At 39.5% G+C, this 11,132-nt stretch overlaps 1 protein-coding gene across 1 annotated transcript in view; it reads right to left on the minus strand.

The window, feature by feature from the left end:
* ank3b (ankyrin 3b) overlaps positions 1-10,559 on the minus strand; it is a 163,096-nt gene extending 152,537 nt beyond the window's left edge. The window contains exon 1 of the mRNA XM_035403086.1: positions 10,310-10,559. Within this exon, the coding sequence (XP_035258977.1) occupies positions 10,310-10,351 (42 nt within the window). The 5' untranslated portion in view covers positions 10,352-10,559. The remainder of the gene's footprint in view (positions 1-10,309) is intronic.
* Positions 10,560-11,132: the final 573 nt, after the last annotated feature.

Below are 11,132 nucleotides of genomic sequence, written 5' to 3' on the forward strand. Positions count from 1 at the left end.
TGAGCAGGACATAAGAGAGACACGTTTTATGGATGAAGATAGCATCGCTGGGCCGTGTCTCTTGCATTCAAATGACGTACATTTATCGAGTCATGTTTTACTACTTGTGATTGAAAGTGAAACAGATGCTACAGAAGCCTTCCGACACATTCTTATAAACCACATCAGCTTTGCTTACAGCAGGGATCTGCAACTCTAATTCTGGAGGGCCGGTGCATGTGCTAGTTTTTGTTCTAACCAAGTTATTTTGGCTTCATTGCCAATAAAAAGCTGCATACACTATTCCTGGTCCTGGCAGGCCACAAGGTCTGCTGGTTTTTGTTGTTACTCTGCACTTAATTGATTAAATAAGTAGTCGATTACACAGTTAACGCACCTCACCGGGTTTCTTGGTTCGGAATTGGTTGCTGATATTAAGGCAAAAAACAAAAACCAGCAGATCCTGCAACACACCAGGGCCAGGAATGAAGATTACTGGCATAAATGTTTTCATTGAGGGTACAGTTGCAGTCTACAGATGTGGCTTGTGACTTTTTTGATGATCTCATATCAAACTAATAACTGGGCAAAATTCAGGTTCAGTGCAGAAGCTGTAAAGAAATGGATTAGCCCTCTTTGTACACACTTGGCAAACGGGTACCTTCCAGGCCTTACTGAATTGACACCAATATCACATTTGGGTTTGTGCATTATTATGTATATAAATAGCATAGAAAGTAACAGAAATTATTTTTTGTTTCACTGTCAAGTCAAACCACAATGTGGTTAGAATGACTCTTGGCCAAACTTTGATTTTGTTACTATATACTAGTACTGACTCGTCCAATACATTTATATTATAACAGAAGCAAGAGGTGACCAACTGACCTTGCCTTAATGGGGTTCTGTTTGGCATGTGTCCACCCAGATACTTCAAAGTAGCTTTATTGATCCAAATAATTTGTCCACACCAAATGTTTACTTAAAAGTATGGCAGGACTAATCCACAACGAAAGTCTATCCCAGCTGAAAGGATTTGCTCATAATTGCATGTTTATTGTTGCAGACATCGTTGGCAGGATTTTTTTTTTTTTTTTTTAAATAAAGGGAGTAAAATTACTTGTTTCCAGTCCAAAAATAATGAATTTTTTTTTTTTTTTAAATGAAGGCAAGTTGCAAATCTGTCAGGCTGAACTAAAGCAGAGAAAGTGAAAGTAAACCTACAACAAATTAATCTTTAATAAATAAAAAGATCTGTTTAAGAACATTTCAACAGCTTGTCTGTATTGTCCTGTCTGTATTGTTTCCCTGCCCACAATGGTGTGGAGAATAGGGGCAGATCTTTCCCATAATGCGCTTACTTAAAAAATTCCAGAAGGGGTATTGCATTCACCGTTTGCTATTACCGTACTCCAAAGAAAACAAAGATCCTAAAATCACCAGCCTGTTTGTCAATTACCTGGAAACAGGTGTTGTCCAATGACTGTAAGGGTGAACAAAGCACAATGAAGCACTTCATTTCCAGCTGCACTGAGGATACACTTCAGAGTACATTTAAGGTCGCGGCACACGTTCACACTGGCGTTCTTCAAAGCCATTTTGAAGTAAACCATGTGACCATGTCAGCCCCTTTCAGGCTTCGTCATTCGGAAACAAAAACAAAGCATCGCCTAATTATTAAGGCATTGTCAAGATCAATATCAGGCCACGCAGACTGCTAAAGCAGTTGCTTGGCACCAAGACAGTAAAAGTGTAATGGCTGACAAAGAAAGTTATGGCAGTCCCCCGTTATAGGGGGTCACATTGTAATGAGGTTACGCCAAGCTACATTTCCACCTGAACAAGAAAGCTCTGGTGTTGTCCAAGGGCACTGTGGTGGCGATTTTAAAAGGATTTGTTTGGCAGGCCCGGCAAGGCCCGTCGGCACACAACAGGGCATTCGGTAGTAAAACTCACATCGCCGACAAGCCGCATACCATCCCCGGAGTTCTCACCCTCGCTAAAAGAAGACCCCGGCAGCCTCAACAGTAAGTCAGGGGAACACAGAGTTTATTTTGCAGTGTCTGTGACAACCAAAGAGGCATTTACTAAAAAGGATTCCCATGTAGAACACCGGGGTCTTTACAAAAGACAGGCTTCCAGACAGGATAGTCCATCTGAGGAACTGCAGATCCAAACACAAAATCGGAGAGCAAGGTCTCCCCACACACACACACACACACATTACTGTCAGATTTATGTTCTGGCTTACACTCAAAAGCCAGTAAAAGGCATGTTTCAACTCCTAAAATGGTTGTACGGTGAACACAAATGAGGTGCGCAAATTTGTTTTTGGAAACGCTCTAAACAGTGACTGTTTGCATTTTTTCCAATGTAAAAAAAGTAGTTCCCATTGGTCAAAGTGTTTCACAGTATAAAATGCCTAGGAATCACTGCTAGAACCCCTACATCCCTACCTAAGCATTTAAGATTACCTCATCTCTTTGCAGGAAATACACTATAGAAGAGCCTACAAGCATCAAACCTCTTTAACATGTGAAGAAGTTTACATTTGTATCCTTAAACTGTGCTTAAAATTATATATATATCTGAAGTACACATTAATTCTAAATGATAAAATACATGAACCTGTAATACAATTTGAAGCATTGCATGCTCCCAGTTACTTGACTTCACAATACTTTGACTTCAGTCGTAAATACAAATTTCCTAGCTGAATAATCAAAATACATCATAGCATTCAAAAGTGTCATTATCGAGATCACTGCTCCCTGAACAGCAGTATCAACTCCTGATATTGAAATAAAGAGCAGACCTGAGTGCTGGGCCCATGGGTTGTGCGAAGGGGATCTGCAGATTCACACCATTCGTTAGGTTTCAGATACCTTCGATAGTGTCTCTTTTTGACTTTATGACAAAAGTTGCATTTGTTTTTAAGGTTGGAAGGTTAAGGCTGAAGGGTAATGTGTGCACTTGTTCAGAACCGTGAGCGAACCGTGAGGGCAGTTCTGAACTTCCACAGTGAATTTACGGATATCCATAGTAACTGCTCTGTTGACCCACACACGCAGTGCTGTTACTACAGGAAGACAGTAAAACAGAGAAAGTGACATGAATGAGGTTAATGGTGGGAGGGGCTGGAGGTGTAAACAAGTTTGGCATGTCGTGTCTAAAAATAAAATGTGCTGGAATGTTTGGGCAAAACAATGCCCACATGCAGGTGGAACACATTATTAACTTGGAGCAGCATAGCCCTACACCTGCAATCAAATAATAATTTTAGTGCATCTTTCCATCATATTAGTGTCCCTCACAAGGAGAAAAATCGTAATCTATTCAGTTAAATGCCACATCCACTCAATCAATTTTGTTTCACATTCCCTGTTACATCATAAGCAAGTTCATGGAATTCCACATGTCTAGAGCACCATTCAAGCTATGCTTACCAGTAATTAAAGACCATGCAGACATGAAAACACATGGAATATTTTTACACCAGGTAATGTGCAGTGAGCACTGTTGTTAAACTTGTTTTGATCATAATAGCAAAGTAGCAGACACTGAGATACCCAAAGTACACTAGACTCGTAGTCACCTAGGGGAATGCACCTACTCTATATTGTCTTTTGAACTTTTCACAAAAACAAAGGCAAATGATTGTGCATGCTAATGCTACATACATCAGTTAGATACAGAGAAACTCTGCTAATTTGTCTCGCTAGTGTTGACAAAACAGCAACAGGTAACTCTAAAACACTGGCAAGAAGAACCATGCCAAGTCTCCTTATACACTTGGCAAAAACACCTACACCTGTACTGTTTCCTTGTCATCCCAGAGAAACATGAATCTGTCCAAACAGCACAACGGAAGAGTGTTACAGCACTGAAGGCCAGCGTTCACTTCCTTCTCAATGCTGCAAAAACAAGGGTTGAGTTTGAAAGGGGAGACTCTGACCACAACAGCCACTGACAGACTTATCAGCGCCGAGCACGACAGTGTATATCCAGAAATGTGACACCAATAAAGTCCAAACAAGACCTGCTTTGACAAGGAACAGCCAATGAGCACAGCATTCCAGCATGAGCTGGCTATTACCATTTCCAAGTTGACATAAATTTAAAGCATTCTCTTGAGAAGAATATTCCCTCAAGAGCCAAAAAAAAGAGAGAAAACAGCAGTCATGTGACATAGCTTACTTCTCATTTCCAATGTGGACTGTGACCAGTCGCCACCTGCTCAAAGTCATGCACAAAAAAATCTACCTATGGCAAAACCCACAGTGGCCAAATAGTTCAGCAATAACCATCTACGGTAATTGTTCAGACACACGCACACACACCTTTGGTGACTCCGTAAGGCACACCTGATGTATACAGCAACAGCAACATAACTTCCTTCCTGTACCTCAGGTTTAAATGTCACTTTGGACACACAAAATACTCATCATTACAGTTTGACAGATGTCATTTTCCAAATTATAGAGGTGTCGAGGTGCTAAGAGGCACCAGACAGAAACATTCCCAACCAGGGGGGAGGTTTCCTGAGTTTATTTACCTCACAGAGAGTTGTGCAATGACATACGTGGAAGCATACAGCTACAAAGTCATTACGTCTGTTTTTAATAACCCACAGAGTGCCAGACCAGGCTTCTAACCTATGTAAAAACCACTGTTTGAATACACCCTTGATCATGAGATGAAACAGGATCATGTTTTCAGTTAATTTCAAGGTAGGTCAGACTTTGTTCTGCCCAGTGCAAAAGAACCAACTTCATCTGACTGTATGACAAATTTTACGTTTGAAAATACATGCTGGAGTGGGTTGGCTATTGGGACGAAATGGAATCCGGAACTTCCTCTCACGGTGCATCAGTGACAGTCTGCCTTTCCTTCACATCAGCTGACAGGGATTGTCACTGGGTGGCTGCATATTAGAGGGCCCACAGCCCTGCCCCCCAATTTCCCAATTTTTTGGTTGTTGCACAAAAATTCAGGCAGTTGGTTACACTGCACAGATGAGGTGAGGTGAGCAACCCTTGTGCTGACTCTGAAATCTTGGGTCTGTTGTTTAACTTCCAAAAAACACAATGATGTTCTTTAACAGAGAAACCTCTAAATCATGTTTTCTGTTAGGTTCTCATCTCAATATATTTCACACACGTACCACAAAGCTTTTAGCTAAATAAAAATGTCTGTTACACCACTCTCTGCTGAATTGGTTTGGCACCAAAATGAGGGGAAACACTGGAAGCATTTCGAATTAGGCAGAACAAGGATACAGTCCAAACACGTCCGTAGTTTTGGGTAAAAATGGTGATTGAATATCACTCTAAATTTGCAGCAAGAGAATGAAGCTGTCCCTTTCCAACTCATTAGGCAAGTGATGCAATCAGACTTGGCAAATGATAGCTATAATAATTCCTTCCAGGAAAAGGTGCATTAGTCAGACTTTAGTCTTGTTTTAGTTTCAGGATAAAAAGACACGTCATAGCTACTTCTAAAAAAAAAAACTATCGGTTTCAGTTATTCTAAACCCCATATTTGGAACAATCCACAAAAAAATCTTAAACTACACAATATAATCGCTCCCTATTGCAGCAGTTTCACTACAACAAGGAATATCTACCACACAGTGCACTGTGATACAATGATAGAAATCTTTTAAATCAATGCAATTAAGGATCCTCTAAAAATTATTTATAATGTACTCCCTGGCCACTTATGCATAGAAAAGGACTTAACACTGTCCCTTGAATGATTAATGTGACTCCTCATGTAGTTCTGAAATGCACACATCTAATTAAGTCTTAATTGCAGACACAGTCTTGCTAAAACAGAAATCTATAATAAGTACAAGTTTACTCATATTTGTTTAATGAGATAATTTTTTCATGTTCATGTTCAAGGGGGTGAATATTGTGATACAAATGGAAAAATTAATTATACTATATATAGTATAGTCTCCGAGCAAATAGATAACATTTGCGGCTGCATCACTTCTAAACTTGCAAATTAAGTTTGTTGGCCAGCAATTTGGCTTAGATGCAACTAAATTAAAGGTACAGTATTAATCACAGTTGCAAACATTGAGGGTAAACCTATTGAAGGATTTACATGCAGTACTGACTGTACATTCTAAATTGCAGAAGCAGGCTCAAAAGGTTATTTTACACTGTATTCTTGTATAATACCAGTGAACCACCATGCAGGACTTCTTTTGGTGCATCAAATTGCCATTGCCACTAACCACTACGGGGTCAAAATGAAAAGAACAACCCCTAAAAAGTGTCACTATGGTGGATAAACACCATCATATATTTTCCAATATAAGAAAGAGACTGCAAGACACTCATTTAGTGTTTCAAATGTGCTATTTACTCAAAATCCATAACTGTGACTTAGCAAAAGAAAACAAGCTGGCAGACCAAACAGAACTTTTTTATTTATTTATTTTTTTTAAATGTGATATTTGGATCATTCATCTAAAGCCCAGCAGAGGAAGTAACCCGTAACACTGTGAAGACTGGCCTGAAATAACCCTGTTTGCCTCAGCATATGTGGCTAACCTCTCAAGCCCAGGCTCTGTCCTACGGCCCCAATTTAGTGGGACAGGCAGCACAGTTGACAAATTGCAGGACGTAAAGACGGAACCATCATAAAAACACACGACCGATATTGAATTTTTCCTCTGGACTAGAAAAAGAACATCCTACATTGCAATAAAATATACGCATCACGTTTGTGTACAAACTACATCTCACACAATCTTGATATTATGACCCCATTTATCAGTTACATTTCAGCCCAAACTAAGAGGTAAACACTCAGGCAAGTCTGTTTTCACTGTTGTCATCTGAGACTATTCAGTTGACATTTTCCACATTGATTATTCCCAGCACTGTACCAAATCACACACGTGATCAGCAAGATGGACAAAATAGGGACAATCATTTATGTGAAACTCTTCAGATGAACGCCTGTAAAGTCTGACACTCTCTAATAACCTTTGGATTTTTTTTTTTAAGCAAAATGGCTGTTTTGTTTTCTGAAAGTGGAAACTGAAGCACCAGTGAGATGGGTGGCACTGTGTCATCAGGGAGGGCTGCAGCAGGACGGGACTAAAGCGGCTGTCCGCTCACTCGATCGTGACATCATTGTCAGCTGGGTGCGAAACATAAAGAGTGCTGCTGTTATGACCCGAGAGCTGTCGCCGGGTCGACGTGGCACAGAAACTCATGGTAAACGGTATCGTGTGAGCGCCAGGCCCCTGTATTGTTAAAAAAAAAACCTGTGAAGTCCAAGATGATTCCCGAAGCTCAGCCCTGGCGCGAAGCCTGGCCCTCTCTCACTGTGCCAGTCTGGGTCACGACTGACAGGGCCCATTCAGTCATTTTACAATCACCTACAGCTGCAGCTGTAAGGGGACCACAGTCTTAGGCAGACACAGGGCAATACACGCCCCCTCTCGTGAAAAATGCATCACACTAGTTCATCTGTTCATCTGCTCTGCTGAGGAGTTTGCTATACAGAACGGACACTTCGGTGGCTTACGTCGTCGCAACGGTACATTTAAGCCTTCCCCTGTTCAACAATAGAGACTGTAGCTCCAGACACAAAAATGGTGTGTTCCCTGTGTATACAGAGTGAGAAGGCCCATAAACTAGAACATATGGCATATGAGCCGGGTTAGCTACTGCTGCATCGTAAGAGAAAGCAAATAAAAGGCATGAATTGCAAGGAAAATATTTTGGTGTTCAAGTGAAAGAAAACCGCACTTGAGACCTGGTGCTAGAGTCTCAACCTTGCTGGAGTCTCAACCTCTCAACCACTTTGTCATATCAAAAATTATAATTTTTGAATTTCAGTCTTCCTGAAGACATGAGATTTAAAAGTATAACTTTTTTGCATAATTTTTCACACACATTAACAAATCGAACACTAAATAATGCAATTATTTATTCAAATTTTGCTATCAATACAAGTTTGTAAAATTGATAGCAGTCGCATTAAAAGCACTAGACGTAGTGCACCAGTAACACGAGGATGCCCCTACACTGAGCAGCTTACCTCACACATGATGTGTTGGCAAGCGTCTCTCTGGAGTTCATAAATAGAGAGCACTCAGAACACTTTTTAATAATTGATAATCAAACTCATTCTTGGCATCTTCAGACTGGGATTACAACCACTTTTCCTGCCAGCTTGTCTACCTAAACTAAATCACAGGACAACCATTACTTAAAAAGCTGGTTTGACGCATTTGGCTCTACAGAGATTCTATGTTCTGATTCATGAAGCAGTCATGTATCACTGTACAATAGTGAAAAGGAAAAAAATAATACATTTTTAATAAACTCTTCATTCAAAAGCATGCTTGCATGAAAATGACTACCTATCCAGACCTGATCATAAGTGCTTCAGTGCATTGAGTAATGTTTGCAGTGTAAATGCTTCTCAACAATTTATGGCAATTAAATATTACTTAATAATAGAATACTGTGCAATAAAGAGGGCAATAATGGAAACAGCAGTTGGTAGTTTATGTCAGGAAACAAATTCAGGACAAAACATGTCAAAATAGGAAAATATCCATCTAACTATGCCAGTGGCCCAAAAAGCTGACCCAGAATGAAATGTGAGACAGATCTGTCCAATTCACTAACAGTGGTTTTGACAATAACTTCAAAAGGACATTAAAATGATCATTGTAGTTGTACATCTGATTGGACTTTAAAATGTATTTTCAGTTACTATGAAAATATCAGTATGTATTTGGAAAATAATCCCCAGAGCACATATTTAATAAGGCATGCACCAAGTGAGTGCTTTAATAAGAGCAACTTACACCTGCTTGTAGTACAACCTGTTCTCCGCATAAGAGGTACTGAATCTGATACAGGCACCCGAGGTGCATTTTGACTGTCAGCCCCAAATCACTCAGCAAGGTGGGCTTTTTTCCACATGATTCGTTTGGATGATGTTTTCATCTGAAATGCCTACAGCACAACTATAAAGTAGTTGGAACTATGGTGAAATCAGCAGAATCTCTGGCATGTACTGAGAGTATTCAGCGTGCATAACACTGTCAAAAATATATCAGTCTTGCTGCAGAACTAAATTTATTGGTTCAAGCCCTCCACTGAAATTAAATTTGCATGCAAAATAAAAATGTGCAAGATAATGACAATATTCAAACATTAAGCTTTAAAAAACCATGTTTTATCCTTTTTTTTTTTATATGTATCGTTTATGAATGAGTATGTTGTTAAAATTTGCCATGGGATAACAATGCTGTGCCTTTTCTTAAAATAAAATGGGTTTGGTTAACCTTGTATGGGTCAACCTAGTATCTATGTGCGGATCCATATTCAGTTAAACAATGTAATAGTAGGCCAGTCCTTTTAATTATAGTATTATTATCCTGAGTCATCAATGTCCCATTGTGAGCTCTGAAAAAGGAAATGCGTATATGCTTTCAATTTAGAAATCAGTGACGAGGACATGTTACTCAAATAGCCTATCTGGCCCTCGATTAATCAGGAGGTTAAGGCTAGTCGAAAAGAAGACAAGATTAAACATAGCCTCGTTTCAAGGATGTGTGACAGAACAGCGGGGACAGCCCATTTTTACGCTTTCGCATCTCCTCGCAACTCAAGAATGTAGCGCTGTCTGTAGTACCTAGAACTAATCATAACACTAACTTTGCCTTTTGGGGGTAATTTAATAGTGTAAACTACAATGTCGGAAAAATCGGACCCCCTGTGCTGACACTAGAAATAAGAAAAATGTGAACTCAACAACCATTAGGCTACTCCAAGAAAGTTCCAAAATTACGCAAGTTCACTGCTGCTTATAACAAAGTTGGTTAAAATGTTAATATAAAAATTTTACAAATAAAGGCCAAATGTGTTGATTTCAAATCATGTTGTGACATAGAATATCGGTAGCATACCACTGGTCCTTTCCAAATGCAACAGTTTACAGTCGAGTGAAATTTCCGTGAGAAAGGTAAACGTAATGGGCATGGATCATATATTGAAATCAATCTCAAATAGTCCATATGAATTTCAATTTAAATATATCTGATGGAGTGCATATTTTTAAAGTAACATATTTATACTTGGAAAAAGTTGCAGATCCAATCGGACGTCCATACAGCAACTTTCTGTTTCGCAAAACCTGCAGTAATAGCCTACCTGACTGCGAGTTACTAAACAAGACGCATCCGCAATTGCCAGCATAGTAGAGCAAAACACTGATTTCAAACATTTAATTTTGAATAAAATAAAACAGCACATCTACATTTCCAGATTCACCAATATGCTCTCACCTGTACGAAGTTGCTTTCACCTGCGATAGGGGAGGAGGCCATGTTGCACCAGAAGCCAGCACTACCGGACAGGTTCACAATATCTTGCTTTCGTCCTTTTTACCGGAAAACTTTCCAACAAAATCCATAAACTTTAAATCTCATTTATATAATTATTACTCGGTTAAATTCACTACACCGCGACAACTGTTGCGAACTGCGCACGTCTCCCCAATGGGAGTCGCAAGCGGCACTGTATGGCACAAGTTTCCTGTGGGACAGGACTAAACAGGTAAAGTCTACTGCTGCTCAGGGCTGAGCGGAGAAAGGAGCAATTCCATTTTACGTATCCATAGTCCGTATAGCCCAGCACACCATGGGGGCAGGGTGCGGCACTTTGGCTACGCAAATCAATAACCACTTTCGTTTTTCTTATGTCAAAAAACGTTATACGTGTTGGGATTTGCACTTTATTTGCATACTACATGCTGCTTACAGTAACAGTTTTCTTGGCTAATAACCGAAGTTCCGTTCCTCTCACTCATGTTTTTTAAGGATGCAGAAAAACAACTTTAATTGATTAGCCTATATATTCATATACCCTTGCAGTAAGTGCTAGTTTCAGTTGCCTACCAAGCTGCTTAATAAATATTTACAGAACAGACTACTAAATAATTACTTTCCAATCCTGGCCGTTTCTTATGTACATGTTCCATCTGGAAGAGGTTTAACTGTAACCCGAGTTACAAGCATTCATATTCATATCATATGCATTTAATCCATTTAATGACATTAAACATTAGATGGCGCCATTGTCGTTTTATTTATTCTTCTGCTCGTAAAA

Source organism: Anguilla anguilla, chromosome 2 (assembly GCF_013347855.1).
Source record: "Anguilla anguilla isolate fAngAng1 chromosome 2, fAngAng1.pri, whole genome shotgun sequence".
NCBI classification, from domain to species: domain Eukaryota; kingdom Metazoa; phylum Chordata; class Actinopteri; order Anguilliformes; family Anguillidae; genus Anguilla; species Anguilla anguilla.